The 23,851-nt window shown below is 44.1% G+C and overlaps 1 protein-coding gene across 1 annotated transcript in view; it reads left to right on the top strand.

Moving 5' to 3' along the window:
- LOC144770650 (mucin-6-like) overlaps positions 1-23,517 on the top strand; it is a 32,526-nt gene extending 9,009 nt beyond the window's left edge. The window contains exons 2-4 of the mRNA XM_078655358.1: positions 2,637-2,694; positions 7,761-7,796; positions 20,560-23,517. Of these exons, the coding sequence (XP_078511484.1) occupies positions 2,655-2,694; positions 7,761-7,796; positions 20,560-21,251 (768 nt within the window). The 5' untranslated portion in view covers positions 2,637-2,654 and the 3' untranslated portion in view covers positions 21,252-23,517. The remainder of the gene's footprint in view (positions 1-2,636; positions 2,695-7,760; positions 7,797-20,559) is intronic.
- Positions 23,518-23,851: the final 334 nt, after the last annotated feature.

Below are 23,851 nucleotides of genomic sequence, written 5' to 3'. Positions count from 1 at the left end.
GAGAGGATTGGGGTTTTTTAGGGCAGGGAGCTGGGTCATTTTTAGGCATAGGTAAGGGGTTATACGGGTCGGGCAGGGGCTAGGGGGATCTATGATGTTACAACGCGTTATTTTACAACGCGTTCCGTTACAACGCAGATTTTACAACGCGGGATCCATTACAACGGATGTCATTACAATGCATGGCATTACATCGCAGGTGCTATTACAACGCATGGCATTACATCGTAAATATAGGTAAGTTGACTTTTTTTTTTAAATGTTATTTAGTTTATTGTAATTAAAATTTTTTAAATAATTTAATTAAAAGACATTTAAAAATTGTCATTAATTTAATTTAATAAAATAATATCTATTTAATTAATGTAAATATAATAAAAATTGTAATTAATTTAATTTAATTAAAAAATGTAATTAATGTAAAATAATTAATTTAATTTATTAAATATATTTCATTTAATTTAAAAATGGTAAATATAATTTAATTATCCCTAAAGCCAAACCCTGGCCTAAAACCTAAAAACACCCCTGTACCCCAAAACCCAAACCCTGCCCTAAAACCTAAAAACACCCCTGTACCCCAAAACCCAAACCCTGTCCTGAAACCTAAAAACACCCCTGTACCCCAAAACCCAAACCCTGCCCTGAAACCTAAAAACACCCCTGTACCCCAAAACCCAAACCCTGCCCTGAAACCTAAAAACACCCCTGTACCCCAAAACCCAAACCCTGCCCTGAAACCTAAAAACACCCCTGTATCCCAAAACCCAAACCCTACCCTGAAACCTAAAAACACCCCTGTACCCCAAAACCCAAACCCTGCCCTGAAACCTAAAAACACCCCTGTACCCCAAAACCCAAACCCTGCCCTGAAACCTAAAAACACCCCTGTACCCCAAAACCCAAACCCTGCCCTGAAACCTAAAAACACCCCTGTACCCCAAAACCCAAACCCTGCCCTGAAACCTAAAAACACCCCTGTATCCCAAAACCCAAACCCTGCCCTGAAACCTAAAAACACCCCTGTACCCCAAAACCCAAACCCTGCCCTGAAACCTAAAAACACCCCTGTATCCCAAAACCCAAACCCTACCCTGAAACCTAAAAACACCCCTGTTCCCCAAAACCCAAACCCTACCCTGAAACCTAAAAACACCCCTGTACCCCAAAACCCAAACCCTGTCCTGAAACCTAAAAACACCCCTGTACCCCAAAACCCAAACCCTACCTTGAAACCTAAAAACACCCTGTACCCCCAAACACCTATACATATACTCCTATACTCATATTTATTTAAAAAATTACTTAAAATAATAAATATTAATTTATAATACTTAAAATAATAAATATTAATTTTTATTTTTTTAAAAACATAAATAAATATTTTTATTTATTTTTATTTATAATTAATATTAATTAAATCATTTATATAATATTAAATAAAATTAAAATAAATTATATACTTACCAATACTTACGATGTAATGGTATGCGTTGTAATAGTATCTGCGATGTAATGCCATGCGTTGTAATGCCATGCGTTGTAATGGATCCTGCGTTGTAATAGCTGCGTTGTAACAGCATTACGACGTAAAAGTTGCGTTGTAAGTGATACACACCGGGCTAGGGTTTACTCCTTATCACACATATGCCTGTACAAGTCATACCTTTCCAACTAAATTAATTGTAAAGGCATACTTGGTAAAGGCATGTGTGGTAAGAATGAGGTTGTGGTAAAGACAGCGTTTTTAAGGCATAAATATAATCATGTGTGTGGTTCTGTCATACAACCAGTCAAACTTGTGGCAAGCAGTGGGGGCGGGGCACTTTAAAAAAAAGCCCTGGTTTCCATAGGAATCAGAAGATGAATACTGTGTTTTAAGTAGAACACTTATAAGGCATGAGGAACAATATATTGCAGGGAAGATGCTTGATTTAAATGTTTAAATATGCCATACGTATTTTTACAATGTAAATGAAAAAACTGTCAATATGTTTACCTGTAATAAAGCACACACAATCTTCTGAAACAAAAGAGCCACAAAGGAGCAAATTAACATTTCATAGTGTTAGTAAACGAAATACATCAAAGAACACTCACTGTCTCCGAATTGCAAACTGACCAGCATGTCACTCCAGCAATCTTACAAAAGTACTTGAGCCACATCACCAAAACCGAAAGAGAACACAAATCGTACAATTTCATCATCCACAAAATAGGATGGACTAGATAGATACCAGTTCCAATAAATGGCGACGCATGGAAAACACATGAAATGGTAGGACTCAAAGAAACTTTCTATGTACTTATTGTACTTTTTTACATTTTATGATATGAGGAGCTAAACGGTTTAAGCTATTTCTAGCCAGACCTAAACAGGACACCACTGGAGGAGAGAAATTGCTGGAACAGTAGGATGCATAAACATCCAGTACTATAGTAAAAGAATGCACTAAACGCAATCTGTTTTAAAACTGCAAGAGTGAGAGCCAAGGGAGAGATGGGAAGTTGCAATCATGAGTGAAAAGGTGCCTAGTGAGCTACATCTCTGCGTAAATATGCTGTAGTCTCGAGTGACTGACACATTAAAATCTCCAACATACCGAACGTCCTAAACTTTCTTCTCTCTCTTGCAGGACAGCTTGATTTTCAGAATGGCGAAGAGAAGTTGTTTCCTCCTTGTGCTGGTAACAGGTGAGTTAACACCACACTGAAAGGCAGATCCTAGAGAAATACGTCAATGAACCAGTTAGTATTTGGAGCATGAATACTCCCATCTCTTGCTCCGAGCGAGTTGTCAGAGGGGATTAAAAATTAAAATACCCACAAAGGACAACCAGATGATTCAATGCATTTTGCGATCGCAAATGGTCCGATTCCCAGAATGGGCCCGTTTGCGAATGCAAAAATGCGTTTTCAAATGTATCAAGTGTCAAGAAATCAGAATATGAATAATCGCATTTATTTACTACTACCTAAATTGCAAATGCATTTAGGGAATGCGATTCCCTAAATGATATTCCTGTAACCATAGCTATTTGCGATATTCCCTTAAGGAATCGCAAATTACCACCAACTACAAGTTGGTGGTAATTTGAGATTTACTTGAAAAATGCACTTTTTAGCATTTTTCAAAGCGCAATGTGGCAGACATACATGTCCTTAGGGAATGTATGTGGCCACATGTGCACACATGCACATTTCAGGGGTGCAACAGGGTGTCCTTTAGGAGCCCTTGAACCCTTGAAATTGCGTACACAATTTGCGAGTACCTATTGGTTACTCGCAAATTGCGCACACAATTCCCATTCATTCTTCTTGGCCCATAGCAATGAATGGGAAGCCATTCCTTATTTGCGACTCGCAATTTGTGAGTGGCAAATACAGAATGCGTAGAAATCACAAAAATTATTGCGATTCCTACCTACATAGCTCTTTAATAGCGATTCTCTAAAATTCGCTATTTAGGACTCGCTATCTGCTACAATGATACATCTGCCCCACAACTTTTTAAATGGGTTTGATTTAGAATAACTAAACATTTTGCATAATTGAAATTATGGCTACGTTTACTGATTAGGGTAGAAAAGAAGTTGTGATGTCAGAGACAAGCCAGTTCATTGAGGATATATTTTATCTGTAATTTGCAGTTTTCACATTGTCTCATATTGTTTTGCAATGGTAAAGTCAATGTCACTTTGCACATATGCAATAACCACCTTAGGTTGGTTACCATTTTCAGTTTAGGTTTTCAACAGCTTGATCCAAAGAGATGGCCAGTTGTGTTTAGTGGAAAGATGAGAACAGGATCCTTCTCTTAAACAGGCCCTTCTGACTTTAGGAACTATGTGCAGACCTGGGACGAGGGGAGAATGGTCCTAATTTGAGAGCAAAAAGTGAAGATACATGGGAATTTCCTTGTTGACCCCATAATGGGAAAGAAAAGGGCTTTGAAGAGGATTATTTTTTGTTACTGACAGCAAATACAGTTAGCCTATTGATGGGAAATGTGTTCTCATAGTTCTGAATGTCTGGAAGGATATGTGATCAGGTTAAGACTAGGAAGCTCAGTATTATGTTTTAAATTCGCAGTGAGACCAGACATTCTGGTATTTCCAGTGTGTCACATCAATATAGATTGTGACTGGCAGCCTATGCATACTGGTGTACGTATGTAGCACAAACTTAGCTCAGGAGCAACAGATTATTAAACAGAGAGAAAAACCCAAGTACATGATTCAGAATTGCTTGTAGTAAAGCAGATGGAGAGGAGAGTCCTGTTGTGTGGGGCAGAAGTGATAAAAGGGTGAATCTTTTAATGCAGAAGGGTTGGAGCAGTTCTGAGATTGCTTACATTGAATGTGATAATGGATTTATGGTGAAAATCATTTTCATGGGATAATGTGTTAGTGGAAGAAGTCCCTGGATTGCACGGATATCATTAAATGCCTACAACATTGTTTCCACCCTCCCTATTCATTTTGGTGCTCTCGACTCCAAAAAACGATGGGGCATATTAGCAATAACCACATTAAAATTATCGCCATTCGTGCCGCTAAAACGGCGATAATGGGCTTGCTAATATGCGTTATAGAATTCCAATTGAAGCCCAGGGTAGATGTGCAGGACATCTAACCTGGGCTTCTATTGGAATTATTATTATTTTTTAAATTTTTTTTAAAGGTTTTATATATTGCTGGCTAGGCCCGGAGGTATCAGAGCGCTTTACATGAGTATCAGATCATAGTTACAGGTTACATTGTCACAAAAGTTACACAGTTATTAGAGCATGGCAATATAGTTACTTGTAAGGTCAAGATAAATAATAAGCACAAATACGTATGGGGAAAAGCAGGGAAGGGGAGAGATTCAGGGGAGGGAATGTAGGAGATGGGGAAGTAGACAGAAAATGAAGGCGGGAAAGAGGAGGGGAAGGTGAGAGACACCGCAGGGGAAGGGCAACGGGGACGCAAACCAATAGATGAGTCAAAGCAACATCCAAAGTCCAGTAAGCTGTGATCCCAGAGAAAGTGGTGTCACTTCCCTATCTCTGTTGCAAGAGGCTCCCTTTACCCAGTGGACTCGCTCAGAGGGGTCTCTGAGACTCCAAGGCCTACTTACTGGATCTGTCCCCAAAAAGGGGAGAGGGGATGCTCTGACAAGGGGTGCCATACCATACCTCAGCTGTGAGTGCCTCCCTTGGCGCAGTGGACTCTCAGCGGGTTAGCTGAGACTCCAGAGTATAAATATTGGATCTTTCCCCAACAAGGAGAGAAGGAGTGCTTAGTCAAAGGGCACAAAGGACAGGGGGCTAGGCAGAGTAGCAGGCAAGGTGAGAGATTCTGGGTAGAGGCATAGGAGCTAGGGAAGTAGACAAAGAGAGAAAGATGGGAACATATTTATTTAATGAGTTATTATATAGCGCTGGCTAGACCCGAAGGCGTGCCAAAGGCAAGCCTGTTTGCTCACGTCGGCGCCTGGACGGCGCCCAGCGCCAGAACCCCTGGACCCCGCAAATGCCACAACACCAGACTCCGCTACGACGGCAGCACCCTCTAAGCACTCAACGCCGGCCAAAACCACACCTGCTTCCAAGCCGCCCTGAAACGGACTCACGGACCTTTCTCCTGCCACACCTGCAGCTTCACCTGCGACAGAGCCACCAAATCTCCAAGGACCGGATCTGCTCGACACCTCCGCCCCAGACGTGGCCTTCCTGACCGAGACCTAGAGGAACGACTCCTTGGCGCCCGACATCGCCATAGCAATCCCGGACGGCTACAAGATCACCCGCAGGGATTGCGCCAACGGAATCGGAGGAGGAATAGCCATCGTCCACAAGTCCACACTCAAGGTCACCACCCAAGCAGACGACACCCTCAACACTGCCGAACAGCTGCACTTCCGGAACCACACCGACCCCAACAACACCCTCAGAGGAACACTCATCTACAGACCACCCGTACCCCGAGCTCAGTTCAGCGACTTCATGGCCGACCTCGCCAGAACCCACGCACTCGCCTCCATGGACTACATCCTCCTCGGGGACCTTAATTTCCACCTCGAGAACAACAACGACGCAAACTCCGCTAACATGATCGACAACTTCGCCAACCCCGAACTCAGACAACTCGTCACCACACCCACCCACACCGCCGGCCACACGCTGGACCCACTCTTCTCCACAGGCACCCACGTCGCCTTCGACCACACCACCGAACTCCACTGGACCGACCACCGTTTTTTTTCCTGGTTGCTTGTGGGCTTTCCAACCCTCCCTCGGGGATGCTAGCCAAGCAAACAATTTATCCATGGGGTCTAGTGAAAGCACCAGGTCACCACATCCACTGTGATCACCAGGTGATTTGCAGGCAGACAGTGATACCATTGGAAAGCTGTGCTTATTAGCCATTTCCTGGGTGCTGGTCCTGCTAGTGACATCATTGAACTGTTGCAATACTGTCACACACCCCTGCTCTGCAGCAGGATAGTCTCCTGCTCCAACCCATGGGAGTTAACAAGGTAGGCCCTCAAGCAGCATACAACAGCTACTACACTTGTTCCAAGCACTTTGATGTGTACTCCACATAAATAGCACCCTGTTGGGAGCACTCTTGACATTGAGGTCACTTCAATAGCACCCAAGAAGTTAAATCAATCAATCAATCAATCAGAGTACTTGTAAAGCGCGCTACATACCCGTGAGGGTCTCAAGGCGCTGAGGGGAGGGGGTGCCGCTACTGCTCGAAGAGCCAGGTCTTGAGGAGTCTTCTGAAGGCGAGTAGGTCTTGGGACTGCTGTAGGTGGGTGTTCAGACGAAACCACAGCACCGAGACAGCCCTCATCGCCGCCACAGAAGACATCGGGCGCCAACTAGACAACGGTGAAACATCAGCCCTCATCCTCCTGGACCTGTCAGCCGCCTTCGACACGGTCTGCCATTGCACTCTAAAGACACACCTCCTAGAAGCCGGATTCCAAGAGAAGGCCCTTGACTTGACCACGTCCTTCCTCTCCGGCAGAACCTGGAGCGTCCGCCTCCGACCCTTCCGATCCAAGGCCACCGACATTATCTGCGGCATCCCCCAGGGCTCATCCCTCATCCCGATGCTGTTCAACATCTACATGGCCCCCTCGCACAAGTGGCCCGCCAACACGATCTCAACATCATCTCCTAAGCCGACGACACCCAGCTCATCCTCTCCCTCACCAAGGCCCGCACACCGCCAAAACCAACCTCCACGAGGGAACGTAGGCCGTTGCCAACTGGATGAGCAACAGCCATATCCGCTCTACAGAAGGGGCAATAACGTCTTTCTGCCACCCGGGGGCATATAGGAGTTTTGTCCCAATTGGGAGAATTTGGCCTAATCTGCCCCGAGTGGACAGAAAAATCACTATATATGGTAGATTTCACCTTTGGGAATAACATTAGGCCATACCCCAACCCAAAACAGTTTTTCTGCTCCCCCAGGAAGCCGATGGGGGTTTGCCCCCTATTTTCCCTTGGGGAAAAGAAAGCCAATGAGACAACTTGGAGTTCAAAATGTCTCCAAAACAATCAAAACGATGGGGTAGTCCACCATGTCATCGGATATTACCCTTAACCACAAGCGACATTAAAGTGAGCCATCACCCTTTTAATACACATTAAAGTGACTAGAAGTGCAGGCAAAAGAAGAATTTAATAGTAATATATTATTTAGCAATAAGAGCAGTTTACAATGCCTATCTTGTTTAATTATTTTCTCTCTCTCTAGTGCTAACAACAATGCTATGGATTGGAAACTGTCAAGGTGAGAAAAGTCATACATTTTTGTTCTCTTACTTATGTTTTAAGGTACAAGGTTTGCTTTGCACATTTTGATTAAATTATTTTAATTCCTATTTTACTGTCTGTATATATGCACCTATTTGTGAGAATTATTAAGTGGCGGACTTGGTATCAAAACAATGGAATTTTGTCCAAGGAATTATTTTAGATTACTAATTTAAGTTGAGAACCTAAGCAGAGTAGAAATAGAATGAAATGCAGGGATGTTTAGATGATGCATGCTTTTTGGACGTGTAGTCTTTTCTACACAGTAACACGGGATGCTGGAATTGATAAGTTTGTCCACTTTCTAAAAGTGGTGTTTCTTAAATAGTAATGTCAAATCCAACTTTATCAGTTAGGAGGATGTTTCATTACCATTCCAAACATATGAAACATGAAAAAGCTACTCCTCTCTGGTCAGGAATTGCAGCTTAAAAGTGTATTAAGGAATTCCCAATGCTAGGCAGTGAGAGGGGTAGGCCTCACAGTAGTGAAAAATGAATTTAGCTGTTGTCACCACCAGGACACATAAAACTTAAAAAATGCATGTTCTACCTTTTTAGTTACTCAGCACCCTGACCTTAGGGCTACTTGGGGCATGCCTGAGGGTTGACTTATATGTAATAAGAAGGGTTTTAAGGTTTGACAAGTAGTTTTAAATGCCAAGTCGAAGTGGCAGTAAACTGCACACAGGTCCTGTAATGGCAGACCTGAGACAGGTTTGAAAGGCTACTTGTGTAGATGACACAATCAGTGCTGCAGTCCCACTATGTGACTTACAGGCCCTGGATAAGTTATATCACTGAACAAGGGACTTACATGTAAATCAAATATGCCTATCAGGTAAACACCAATGTCACAATGTTTATGGGAGAAGCACATGCATTGTAGCATTGGTTAGCAGTATAAAGTGTTCATAGTCCTAAACCCAACAGAAAGAGTTTGGCAAAAAGAAAAGTGGGAAGACAAAAAGCCCAAATTAACCTGTGCTCAACCCTCGGGTAGCTTGGTACAGAGCAGACAGTCTTGGCTCAGAGGCAATTTGCAAAGTATTTGTGCATCTCTTCCAACAGTAACACAGTTAAAACACACTACAAAAGTAGCCTACATCTGAGTTAGAAAAATAGAGATCAAAACGAGACACAACAAAAGTCCAACTAGTAGAAAAGAGATATTTGATTTAGATTTTAGTAAACAAAAGTGCCAAAAGTCAGTAAGTGCCAACTGTGGATATCTGGTCATGCTGGACCAGGACTAAGGGCCTGATTTAGATCTCAGCTGATGGGTTACTCCATCACAATGGTGACAGATATCCCATCCTCCAAAATATAAATCCCATTATATCCTATGGGTTTATATTTTGGCGGAAGGGATATCTGTCACCGTTGTGACAGAGTAACCTGTCTGCCAAGATATAAATCAGGCCCTAAGTCCAAAGTTCATCCCATCTGAAATAGAGCGTGTGCATGATACAAAGACCCAGTTAGACCATCTAACGGAGTATTTTGAATCCTAGTTTGGGGCACTTTGCAAAGATCCACGTTGAAGATGCATCATGCAGCTGAAGTTATGTGCAGGTTCTGAGATGTGGCAAGGAAGCAGTGCGAGGTTCTGCATCATCATCATCAAGGATACCTTCAACTAGGGCTTGCAAAGCAAATTCCCGACTAGAAGTTGCCCTGTGCAGTCTGTGTGATGCATCATTTCTGAGGAACTATGAGGCTGCAATGCAGAGTCCGGCTTCATTGTGGAGGCTGCAGTCGATGACGGATGCGAGGGCCTGCACTGATGATGCATTGCCCTGCAGTGGTTCCAATGCACCAACAGGCTACGACGTGGGTCTTATTAATGGTCTAATCCATGCAGTAGAGGTTAAGTGTTCATTCTACCGACGGTTGCGCAGTGCACACAGCAGATGAGAAAGTATACAAATAAGTGATGGATGGAATGGTTGAATTAAGCTCAGTGACTGTTAATTACTTAGGGCAGCATTCCAATCCATTGTTCTTTTGCACAGTCTGCCCCTCAGTTTGGACCCAGCTATGTGCAAATCAGACCTGATCCTGCGCCTGGTTTGCTTGTGTTATGTTCAGGGAGGACCTGACTTTGGAGATCAGGATGGATAATTCCCATTGGAGCAGGGTCAAGAGTGATTTGCATATAGCTGAGTCAAAACTGAGGTGGCAAGGTCCGCAAAATAACGATGAATTGTTTTTCAGCCCGAGTCGTTACCAATGGCTTAGATGAATTCAAACATGTTATCCATCACTGTTTTGTACACTAATTGTGTTGCCCTAAGTGAGACGGGTATGCCCAGACATGGGTCCTGTGCACAATGTGTCACTGGAACCATGCTGCTCCTGGCTGATCAGTCCATATTTAGGGTGAAGCCGGTTCTGTGTTCTATGCGTTCCAGTTTGGGGAGGCATGGCTTGGCAATTCGGGCTAGACTGTTCCCCTCGGAGCAGGGTCAAGACTGATATTCATATTGCTGAGTCCAAACTGAGGTGGCATGGTGGGAATTGGGATGCATCTGAGTGATTACCAGTGGCTGATTTTAATTTGAGCATTCCATCAATCACTGTTTTATGTACTAATTATTTTGGCCTAAGTGGGATGGGTATGCCCAGACGTGTGTCCGGTGTGCACTGTGTCACTGGAACAAAGTTATACCCAGCTGATGAGCCCATAACTAGGTCAGAAATTGGTCCTGGATTGCCTGTATTCTGGGTCGGGGAGGACCTGGATTGCCAGTTCTGGATGTACTGTTCCCACTGGAGCAGGGTCAAGACAGATTTGCATAAAGCTGAGCTCAAACTAAGGTGGCATAGTGTGCAAAATGACAGTGGATTGGGATACAACCCCAAGTTATTGCCAGTGGTTGGGATTAATTAAAGCATTCCAACCAGTGTGCTGAATGCTATTTGTGTCTCCCTAAGTGGGGCAGGGATGGCCATTGCGTCGCTGGAACCAAGATGTACTCGGCTGACGCACCCATAACTAGGAAGAAACTGGTCCTGGGTTGCTCGTGTTCCAGTTCAGGGAGGACCTGGCTTGGCAGTTCAGGCTGCAATTATCCCATTAGAGCAGGGTCAAGACTAATTTGCACATAACTGGGTTCAAACTGAAGTGGTATGGTGTGCAAAATAACAATGGATTGGGATGTGGTCCCAAGTGATTACCAGTGGCTGAGACTTATACAAGCATTCCATCCATCTGTTTTGTGTACTAATTTTGCAACAAAGGAGATGCATGGGTTCCACTAGATCCACAGAGGCTTGCAGAGCACTTTAGTCCCACTTCCAGGGCTGGGGTGGCACCACTAGTGTAGACTTATAGATGGCAGAGTCCAGGTGCAAGTTTGTTAGAAGCATGTTATGTCCCTGAGGGTCAAATCAGGAGGCCAGCCACCTAGCCCTTGGAGCCACTCTGGGTTCTGGGTGCAAGAGTTGCAGGTCCAGTCCTTCTCACCCAGGTGAGAAGGCAGCAGGTCCGTACAACAAGGCAGTAGCACAGCATTGTAGTAGCCCTGCAGGCACCACTTTCAGGAGCTCACCAGCCCTTCTTCCTATCAGAATATCTACAGGCCCAGAGGTGTACTGAAGTAGTGGTGTCTAAGATCCAATTTTTACACCCAGTTATGTTTTACAAGTGGGGGAGAAACTTCTAGAGGTTTCTGTGTGAAGCCCCCAAGCATCCTAACCTCCCTGTCCTAGCATCAGACAAACTAAAGGGGGTATACAGCCCTTTGTATGGAAGCAGGACACTACCTATTCAAGTCTAAGTTAGACTCTGCCTAGCACCTCCCTACCTTCCTGCCAGTGATGGCCAATCTAGGCACATCTGATCTCCCTTTTTGTGTCTGGCTTTCCAGAAGGAATACATAAAGCTGAACTATCAGCTACACCCAGTCATGTGATCCAGGTACAGGCTACTTGCACTACATGCAGCGGTGGTTGGCACAGATCGGAAGTAAGGGGTGGGCCAGGAGGAGGGAGGATACAGATGGTAGGGGGCGGGAGGTGGGAGGAAGGGGGGGAGCAGGAATAAAAAAACAAGAAAAACTTACCTTCTTGCCACTTCCTTGCCTCCGTAGTCCTCCCTCTCTCAGACTCAACAGGAAGCACAACCAGGCTCCCAGTTAGCCAATACCAACGATGCCTTAGCAGCATTGTGATTGGTCTGAGTGCTGTGCTTTGGTGCTCAGACACTGACACAGGACCTGGGCATGTTCTCTACATTGGCCTGCATAGAGAACACGCAAAGTGTGCAAGACTGTTGTGGGCAGCACAAGCAGACACATTGCACTTAGAAGGGTGCTACTACTCCTCCCCTGCCCCCACCCCCGCATGCAAAGCTGCGGGCAGAAGTAGGAGAAAATAAAATGATAATAATGCAAGTTATTATCATTTTATTTTCTCTCTGTTTCACTGCAAAAAAGCAGTGGGGCATTGTTCCTCCGCCTAAGCGCCACCAGCACTTTGCACAACACTGAAAACATTTGAAAGGTTATCACATGAATGCCAGACTGGTGCAGAAAAATGACCCCACTGGCCACCTCGTAGCATGCTGGCCACCGATTGCTGCATGCCACTGGGCAAAAGCCAGGCTCCGACATAGCCTATTACACCAGATTTCTACCCTGCACTCTCTGGTCAGTCTTGGAGCCACACAGCCACTTGAGCTCCCTTCTCCTGACATCCTCCAAGCGAACTTATCCCCAACACCTGCAACCCAATAACTACAACATTTGAAATGCTTTGAAGAACATTAATGATATGAGGGTGGCCCAAAAAACAATTCATGCCCCTGACAAACCCCTGGCATAACCTTACAAAACAATGGCCTCCAGACTCTCCTTGTTCTTCCCTAGTCTCTCGGCGAACCTTCCAGCATCCCGAGACATAGTTTCCCCCACCAACTGTTCGTAACCTCACAACAACTTTCCCATGAATGCCACAACTGCCAGTTTGTCTGCAATTCTCACCCATGACAAACACCTGTCTGTTAAATCCAATATGAACTGGACCATGTCCTACAGATGCCAAGAATTCTGCCCAAGCTCTTCTTGTTGACTCAGCTAGGTGCCCTACCACCAGCTGCACCTTGCTGTACTGACTGCAGATCACAACTCTTGTTGCATGGACATCTTGCAGCTGTCTGCTTTCTTGGCCAGACCACTGAATCTCCACCACTGTGAATGAGACAAGGCATCTGCAATGTCATTGTCTACTCCTGGAACACGCTGCTCCCTGAATGATTTAAGATGCTACAAGCTACCCAACACAAAACACACATCAGATTCAATAATGTGAACTAAACACACTTGTCCACCCTGAACAACACCCTCCGGTATGCCAAATCCTCTGCCCACTACATGAGGTCAACCACCAAAGGAAAGAGTTAAAAACAAGTGATGCTTCTCCCAAGGCCTTACATTGTTCCTACCAGTCTCCCATGCACCAGCACCACTGCTAATAGAAGTCAAAGCCCACACCCTCTGCCACATCAGAGAATGTTTGCACATCCCAGTCCATATCCTTCTGCATCGCCCGCAGAATCCCATTAAAGGAATTCAAGCAAAGACTCCACAGTCTGAGACCCTCCTTGACCCCTGATGGCAAGCACACATGATGATGTGGTAATGAGATGCCCCACAGAGTCAGACCAAACCTTCTGCAAAATGTCGTCCCTGATCTGACCACCCTGCAAGTGAAGGTCAAGTGCCCCAGCAACACTTGTATCTCCCTCACTTTCACCTTCTCCTTTGCTAACGTGTCAGCCATCACAACCTAAAATGCCTGCTTCTTGTCCTGCAGTAAACTAGCTTCCATTCTATCAAATTAATTTTGTATCTCAGGAATGGCACAACCGCACTTAGACCTTTGTCTTTTTGGGTGCTAGAGGAACACCCAAATCACCCATGAGCTCCTCGAAGCTTACCAGAAGCCACAGGCAGTCAGTCAAACCAGGTGCCCCTACAAAGAAGAAATAATCTAGGTAATGTGTCACTAGTTCGTGACCCGTGTGCCATGTAAAAAGCCATTGCAAAATTTAACTCACGTATTTAAACAGTGCACACGATATGGAGCAACCCATTGTCATTGACTTGTTCATGTACCAAGTCCCTTCAAATTGAATGTCCAATAGCTAAAAATCATATGGTTGTATCGGAAGAAGCTGAAAAGCTGACTTTATGTTGCAGTTTGCCATGTTTGCTCACGGGCGAGACGCCACCACCAGTGACAAGGCCATTGAGAAATATGACACTGACGCCATGTCCTCAGAAATTAAATCATTAACCAACCCATCCTCTGGCAAGTAGAGGTGCTGGAGCAACCAAAAATTACCTTGTTTTTTCTTAGCCACCACATCAATTGGTGACACAATCAAATCTTCCATTGGCCAGTCGTCAAACGGGTCTGCCATCATCCCTTCCAAGACCTTCTTGTCCAATTTATTCTGCACTGCATGTCTGTGCTCTCTTGAGGACTAGCCCATCTCCAAACCCTGGGGGCCTCATACCCTAGTTGAAAACCCAATCTAAATCCATCCCGCAAATCTAAATCCATCCCGCAATACGCGTGCGCCTTCTTGCTGCCTATAAATTTCCAGCCAGTACTTCAACCTGTCCACTTTAAACAGAATACGAGATTTACGCACCAGGGGCCTGTGCCCCCTTACCTCCTCTGTTGCCAAAGGACTGCTACTGCCGATGTGCCCCTTGACTGCTGCCCAAAACAATGGATGAGGACCAATAGACTATTGGCAAATTACTGGCTGTGAAAATCATCTTCCCCGACTTCCTAGCACCATGGTGTACTGCCAAATATCAGAGTCCAACTCCCTCCACTTTGCTTCAGGGTCCAGGACCAACCGTGCCTTCAATTGCTGGGTGTATTGAGCCCAGGTGTAACCTCCCCTGGTAATCTAAGCCTTATGGATCATGTCCATATATTTGAACATGACCACACCATGCTCCGGATACTTCTCACAGCACACGCAGGCATAAATCAAGAACGCTGCAGTCCAATTCTCTATTGTCAGGGACACCCAAGGTCTCTCTGCCAGTTCCTACTCTTCTTCTTTAAACCCTTCCTTTATGTGCCTCTCCGTATGTAATAACTTGAGCATTTCAACATATTCCCTGAGTCATATTTTCTCTTTAGTTGCCAACATCAAATACACCCCCAAGGACTTTGTCACACCCATATATGGCAACCATTTTATCTTGAGCTCCTGCTCCGCAGCCCTTCCTACTTCTCTTTTTTTTCTATTCTCTCTCCTCTGCCTCCAAAATACTTCTACCTCCATAACCTACGGACTCCCCTCCTTGCCTCCATACCTACTTCTACGTCTGCTACAAACCTGCCCTTACATAGCTGGTCTCCTGCCTCCTAATCAACCCCATGTCCCACCATGGGACACCAGTTCTGGACCCACCCTGGCATCCTGGCCCTTACTTGTATCTAAGGTTGGTGCCTGTACAGCTGCTTGCCACCTCGACAGTGGCCTCCTGGAGCCCATTACCAGAATCTGTTCGGCCACACTTGTCTGCCACACATTAGACAAGAACATATTAGACAGACCCCCCTCCTGTGCACCCACTTGTGCCTCCACAGGCTCTTCACTATCCAGCACCTCACCTTCTTTGACGCTGTCCTCCTCCTAATGCACCAGTGACATATCCAAATTGTCATCCAAACCAGCCAGTGTGTGGGCTGACACACGGCGTCCAAGAGGACCATACAAGCCCCACTATACTGCTGTGCTGACACCATCTGTCTGTCCGATGTGCCATTGGAACTGGAGGCTGTCCCAGACCTTGCTGCTAGTGGAGCTGATGAGTTCTTACTGGATCTACTTCTGCCAGCTGCAACGGAGCCTCCGAAGACATCCGGCAAGCCACACTGGGTCCTTCCATCTCTTCACCTCTGTGCACATGAGCCGCACCAAGCCCTATCAAGTCCAGAAACCAGCGATGCTGCAAACCCTGCAAGAAAGATGACAGGACTGGTGTACTGGCCCCTTGCACATGTTTCGCACAGGCCTACTCAACCTCAGGGACACAGGACCACTCATTGTGCTCCACGCCAAGAAAGATCTGCCCCCCCAGAATACCATTCCACACCAGCTTCCCTCACATAGCCCAACCCTGGCTCGCCACTGGTTACCCCAGTCACCTGTTCTACCACCTTCCCCTCATTTTCCTCCCCACTCTACTCCAATATGACCATTACTAACAAGGATGCGAGGCCCTGGGCCAGAGGGTGCCCCGCCACATCTAAACCACCCGGGCCAGGAGCTGAGCCCATCTGGCACAGCCCAGAACCCTGCAGCCTGCATCAATCAGGGCCCACTTCCCACTCCAAGAGTCCCCTGCCACCATGCATGACCTCAGCCCCGTTTGGGGCCCTCTTTATCCATTTCCAGCACCCCAGACAACAATCTTGCTCCATAGAAGTGTGGGGCTAATCCCTGTCCTCCACTCTGGGCCTCTGCAAGGGCCCTGTGAACCCAGGTCACTCAAAATTATTTGCGTCTGCACCCTCCCCTTGCCACCCCTTTCTACCCCACTGCCAAGTTACCCATGGGAGGAGCTGCACTGGGCCTCCCGCGTCACTCTTGTTTCTTTTGCAGCAGACCAATACACACAGAGCACTTGTGGTCAGTCCGCTGCCAATGTATCTAGCCTTGTAGCTGCTGCCTCATGCACTGCCTCCCTGCTGCTAACCTCCTTATCCCCTAAGCTGTCATCCTCACTCCACAACCCCGCTTCCTGTCACGGGCCAGCACCGCCATTGCAGTGGGGCAGCTTGCCTTGTGTAAGAGCATCCCATGTACTCACCTTGGGCCTAGCAGCTGTCAGCCAAACTTTGAGGGCAGCAAACAGGCAAATACCACTGTGGCCATGCAGGTGGAGGCTGTGTAACTTATGCCCACTACCTGCAACCCGGTCCATATGTCAAGCTTGACAAAAGAGGCAGATGGCCTCCTCGACTTTTGCTTCCGCAGACTCAATTGGTTTCAGCCCTGGAATTAATTGAAAGCACAAAATAATCACCCTAAGGACTCTCTGCCACCAGTCACGATTTAACCTGTACCTAGAATGGTGGCAGGAGGTCCAATTACTACCCCTATGAATCCTTTGGGCTACTTTGGGTTACACACTCCCAAAATCCTTGGGGGCAGCCGTCCCTGTGGTTGGCTGCCTCCCATATCTCAATGTTGGGTACTTGAAGTAGTACTACAGGACTAGTATTTTACATACTCCTACACGCCTTTGTGAATTGGGTTCAGAACATTCAAATCCCTTTTTAGCAGAAATGAGAAAGGGCCACTGTCCTTTCCATTTGTACTGATTGTGTATTACATTACCTGAAAAATCACGTTGATCCCATTTTAGAGGTTTTGGGGTGAATTCACAAGCATTTAAGAGTACATAATGCAGGAGTATCACTTTTCATATTATATAATCAATGCCTTTTTTTAATCTGCCCCAACGCAGTTGTGAGTATTTGAGGCAGCGTAGCACTACTACACATACTCCTTTGTGCCTATTTGAATGGGCATTATATTTTGGACTATAGAGGATTATGAAAAAAAAATTATCTGTTCACCAAAAGTGTATCCATTATAAAGGACACCACCAAAATTAAACCATTAATTTAGTTTAAGCTTTAGTGTGACAGCCACCAACCAACAAAATCATTTGTGAGTATGTGAAGTAGTACCATGGATGCTCATAAATGCTTTCATGAATTTTCCCATCAAATGTCCCCATTATGCATTGACTCTAAATCTGAGGGATATTTACACAATTTCCTTTTGTTTTAAAATGTTCCGAATTTATTGGTAGCGATGGTGCATTAGAACATTGTTTTAAAAAGTATTTTAATTAATGTGTTGCAGTTACATATTAGTACAATCCTGTGGGGAGCGCCTGGTAGACGCTCCACTCCCAGCCGCACTGCGCGTTTTTGGATTCCAAATCCAACCATTATTAATCCATTATAACATTCTCCATATTCGTCATATTTTAGCGATAGTTTTACCATGTTTTCATTTTCATCGTTAGCTATTCCACGGTTCAATCAAATTGTATTTCAGAAACTTCACATATTTACACGTGCCAATCCAGGCCTCCTTGTAAATAGGGTCCAATACAACCAGTGGCTTAAAGCAGCATCTCTTTATTTCAACCCAATGCATTTCGGGCTTTCGCAAGCCCTTCGTCAGGGGTAACTGAAAGTCAACAATAACATACATTATTTCACTATATATTCTGTGCTAACTGAAAGTATTTACATTTCAATTTGGCATTACACATGTGGCATTTTGCATATAAACAAACAGTAACCTGTATTTAAAATAGCCCAATTCTTATCTAATGTTCATCTCTTCATTATAAAAATGAAACGAATGTATCAAAAGTATCTTTACGTGCTTGAGAGTCAAACTTTGTGTTTTAGGAATCGTGCATTATGTCCTTTAATATAAACGAGAACCCGTCAATTCAAACTGCGTGTTAATTCCTAGAGCCCCGAACTGAATGCTTTATGCAATTAACGTTGTGTTTAAGAAAAAGCTTTCTGTCTTCCCCCAAGTATTGTTAACCCTCTTACCATGAACCCATCCTGCATATTTATTCAACTTAATTCGCAGACGCCTGTCAACAATCATTCGCTCTTCAATTGTCAGCAAACCACGTTTAACCGATCTAAAACAAAAATCAGTGCGTACCTGCTTAAATGAACATCTTTTTCTCCTTACAGAGCAACAAACATCAGGTTATCTCGCCTGTTACACCTTCTCAAGTACTCAGCTTGATTTAAACAATACGTGCTCCACCCACATTACGTGTGAAACAGCTCCCAAGACTCTTTGCGTCCATTACGTGACTACAATACCCATACTACATCTGTTATCATTCGCTAAAGATGTTTAAAAATATGCACAAAATGTCACAATTCTCCACATTTTGTATATACGTCCTTTCGAGTTGCCTCCGTCATCCACTGCCGTTATGAGCCCGTTGTTCATGATACGTGGAATCACTCGTCCAAAAATCTCCTTTTAGTCTTACTGCATCTTTGGGTGCAAAACCAGCGGGGGGCATTATAAATTTGAAAAATGAATATGGTGGTATGCACACCGCGTTTATCCTTTTTAATCAATATTAATCTTTAAGCATTTTAGTCAGTTCGCGTGCAGAACTAGGTCGTGCCATGCGAACTGACTAAAATGCTTAAAGATTAATATTGATTAAAAAGGATAAACGCGGTGTGCATACCACCATATTCATTTTTCTAGACTAAAAGGAGATTTTTGGACGAGTGATTCCACGTATCATGAACAACGGGCTCATAACGGCAGTGGATGACGGAGGCAACTCGAAAGGACGTATATACAAAATGTGGAGAATTGTGACATTTTGTGCATATTTTTAAACATCTTTAGCGAATGATAACAGATGTAGTATGGGTATTGTAGTCACGTAATGGACGCAAAGAGTCTTGGGAGCTGTTTCACACGTAATGTGGGTGGAGCACGTATTGTTTAAATCAAGCTGAGTACTTGAGAAGGTGTAACAGGCGAGATAACCTGATGTTTGTTGCTCTGTAAGGAGAAAAAGATGTTCATTTAAGCAGGTACGCCCTGATTTTTGTTTTAGATTGGTTAAACGTGGTTTGCTGACAATTGAAGAGCGAATGATTGTTGACAGGCGTCTGCGAATTAAGTTGAATAAATATGCAGGATGGGTTCATGGTAAGAGGGTTAACAATACTTGGGGGAAGACAGAAAGCTTTTTCTTAAACACAACGTTAATTGCATAAAGCATTCAGTTCGGGGCTCTAGGAATTAACACGCAGTTTGAATTGACGGGTTCTCGTTTATATTAAAGGACATAATGCACGATTCCTAAAACACAAAGTTTGACTCTCAAGCACGTAAAGATATTTTTGATACATTCGTTTCATTTTTATAATGAAGAGATGAACATTAGATAAGAATTGGGCTATTTTAAATAAAGGTTACTGTTTGTTTATATGCAAAATGCCACATGTGTAATGCCAAATTGAAATGTAAATACTTTCAGTTAGCACAGAATATATAGTGAAATAATGTATGTTATTGTTGACTTTGAGTCACCCCTGACGAAGGGCTTGCGAAAGCCCGAAATGCATTGGGTTGAAATAAAGAGATGCTGCTTTAAGCCACTGGTTGTATTGGACCCTATTTACAAGGAGGCCTGGATTGGCACGTGTAAATATGTGAAGTTTCTGAAATACAATTTGATTGAACCGTGGAATAGCTAACAATGAAAATGAAAACATGGTAAAACTATCGCAAAAATATGACGAATATGGAGAATGTTATAATGGATAAATAATGGTTGGATTTGGAATCCAAAAACGCGCAGTGCGGCTGGGAGTGGAGCGTCTACCAGGCGCTCCCCACAGGATTGTACTTTAAATGGTGCATTCAGGGCATGGCACGACCTAGTTCTGCACGCGAACTGACTAAAATGCTTAAAGATTAATATTGATTAAAAAGGATAAACGCGGTGTGCATACCACCATATTCATTTTTCGCAGTTACATATTAGGCGAACTGCTTTTCAATTGTATAGAGCAGTTTTGTGACTATGTGTCGATGTATTGCAATGGCCAATACGTGTGCAATAAATACTGATCGTTTGATTAAGTGGACTATCATTTCCCTGCCATTCATTTTTTCAGAAACGTGTAAGGAACCCATGGAGTACTCAACGTGTGTCCCCCCTTGCCGGAGGACCTGTGACGATGTGGCCAAGCTGTTAGACGACAAGCCATGCCCTACAAATTGCAGTGCTGGGTGTTTCTGCAAGCCTGGATATGTCTTAAATTACAATCAATGTATGCCAGAGAAGAATTGCACCTGCCCCGAGAACGCTGAATATTCGTGTCGTAAGTGCGAAAGAACCTGCGAAGATGTAACCCGCATAGGACGACCTCCAAAGATATGTCCGATGATCTGCATCCTAGGGTGTGAGTGCAAGCAGGGGTATGTCCTGGAGGCGGGTAAATGTATCCCAGAGGCGCAGTGTCACTGCCAGAAGAACTCCGAGTTTGTCGAAAAAGGCACTTGTCTGCAGACCTGTGAGGATGTGGCTAGTATGACCCCATACGCATGCACAAATCCAGGAAAACCGGGTTGTTACTGCAAACAGGAGTACGCCATGAAGGGCACCGAATGTATCCCTCAGAAGGAATGCTCCTGCAAGAAAAATGCAAAGTATTCCGATTGCAACACTGCCTGCCCGCTCACCTGTAGCAATTATCGCGCTCCAACAGAACCGTGCCCAAAAAAGTGTGAGAAAGGGTGCGACTGTGAGAAAGGTTATGTTAAGTCTGCTACTGGCGAGTGCGTGAAACCCGAACAGTGCCCCTAAGACCCATGAAGTGTGCGCAATGCTTCTGTGTATCTGTGAAGAGCGCGTTATTTATACTCGTGCTTCATTCGGCCAATGAAAAATCAAATTCATTTAATGTAAAATACAAATATGGAATTGTTATGATAATGATGCATCGGTTTATATTATCGATTACATGTAAATCTAAGTATTAGCGTGAAAAAACACATCAATACAACATTCCCATACGAGCAGTGATGAACTTGTGATGTAAGAGGTGTTTATTATATATTGATGTTTGAATATATATTAGGAATTAGGTAAAAATGTGACTTGATATATTAGAAACCCCATGAACCCACAATCATTCAGAGGACAATACTCAATAATAGCATTAATTAGAAACTGAATTAAACATCAGGCACTAGGGGACTAAAATCAAAGTTGTGCAGAAACTGGTCATGCCACTAACCAATGTGACAGATGTGCGGGTCTCAGAGGATCTAGTGGTTTCGATAAAAGGCTGGGTGGGGGGGAGCTGGGGTGGACACTAATCCATAGCTAGAAACCTTTGAAATGTTTCTATGACATATTCTAGCATGAGGCATTTGTAAAACAACGATTACCTTAACTACTGTTACTTCGACATGACAATCCACGTACTATAAAAAAACAGCATTAATTCTCAAATTGGATGTGCTTGAAGTGAACATAGTACAGGGGTAACACCGGCCTCTACAACCCCTGTGATGTGGTAGGCCCCGACATTCTAGCCCCCCCAATCCTTCAGGGGGCCCCCATTCAGCCTAAAACTAATCAATATGAATGGGATATGAAACATTTGAGGCCTCTTATCATGTTTTGCAGGAGAGGCAGTCCTCATTTTGCCTTATGCCACTGGGATTATATATTATTAAATTCAGAGTAATGGAGGATTTCATCCTCTTCCCTGCACCACTCATGACTGAAACAACAGAGCAGAGGCCGGCCATGTTTTAGAGAAGGGGGAGATTAAAATTCACTGTGCATTCTACTTTCTGATCAAAAAGTCTCTTTCTCTCCCCTACACAAGCACACTCATGAGTACATTTTTATTAAAATGCCATTCTCATAACGATTTTCAAAAATAGGTCAAACAGACCTATAGGGTGCTATTTCAACATTGCCTAATTTGTGCTATTTGTTACCTGTGGTGGACACAGGAATTCATTGTTTCCGACTGGACTCCTTTTTCATGTTCCGACTTTGACCCATAGCAAAAGAGAGAAAGGCACGAAAGGGAGAAAGATTTAGGAATTGAAATTTAGGAAACCAGTGACATATAGAGAAAGCAGTGATGAGAAATAACCAGCAAGGATTCGATAAAGAAACACAAAATGAACGGTAGTGAATGAAAAAGCCATGAAGTGGGATCAGAATGAGGTAGCCGTGGTATTCGGCAAACCCAGCAAACAAAAGTTTCAGATGCGCACTCCTAAGAAAAAGTTTGTGTCCCTTCCCTTTTTTTTACAGGTTAAGGAGAACATTTAATAGGAAGTTCCCTCCCCTTTCACCATAGTAATGCATACATATTCTAATCCTACTACAGCCCTTGAGTTAAAATATAACTCTGCACTGTAGTTAGGGAGATGATGGGTGATAGTGGTGTAAAGGGCAGGGTACTTGGGGAGGGAGTTGACAGGCGACGATAAAGGAGAATTACATTTAAAAAGAAAAAAAACACTTACCTTGTGTTCGCAGTCATCGCGGACTCTGCAATGCAGCAAGCACAGGGTAAGTGCTGCTCTTTTTTTAAAAATTTAAGTTTCCCTCATCATCATGTCGACTCCCTGCCCCCTTCCCCACCACCCCACTGCTCTTACCTGCACAAGCTGCTCCAAGAAGAGAGATATTACATCAGCCATGATGACGATATGCCATAGCCTGAGTGAGTGACCAGGCCTTTTTATTCAGTAATATTGCTTGCATTTGGTGGTATAAGTTTCTTGTTCTGCTAATTATTTGTGGTCTAAGCAGCATCAGAAGACGGTATCCATATTGTAAATTGTCGAGCTACAGGGAAAGCATCTATTTAGCAGCTCTGTCTTTCTGTTCTTCAAATGTATTTGAGTTAGTAGCTTTCAGGTGATATATTTTAATTCTTGTTACCTGGGATAGATATGCATTTCGTGTTGATGTTTTTTAAGTTAGTGGTCAACATTGTTACCCTCTTGGGTTACGTCTATGCCAGAAGCCTTTATTTGTTCTGTTTTTCTTCCTGCTGCTACATAAATCAATACAAATAAATTGGTAGCAATTTACCAAAGCATGCCTTGTGAATTTATTGTCTCTGGAACGGCAGCCAGATATAGTTCTTTAATTGCATGGTTGCTGGAAAAGGGCCATCCCTGAAGGGTCACCCAAACTGTGTTCATTCCTCATCCTCTGTTTGCTGAATTCTTTTTGTTGGCTTCAGGAGTCTGAGCACTTTACAACTGCTGACCAGTGCTAAAGGGCATGTGCTTCTCCCCTAAACATGGTCAAATTGGTGTCTTCACAATTGGCATATTTAATATAGTTGTAAGTCCCTTGTAAAGGAGGCCTATAAATTAAATGCTAATAGTGGGCCTGCAGCACTGATTGTACCCCTCAAACAAGTA

The sequence above is a fragment of the Lissotriton helveticus genome, chromosome 7 (assembly GCF_964261635.1).
Source record: "Lissotriton helveticus chromosome 7, aLisHel1.1, whole genome shotgun sequence".
Classification (NCBI taxonomy): domain Eukaryota; kingdom Metazoa; phylum Chordata; class Amphibia; order Caudata; family Salamandridae; genus Lissotriton; species Lissotriton helveticus.
Note: the sequence above shows the minus strand (reverse complement) of the source record. Positions and strands in the feature narration are given on the sequence as shown.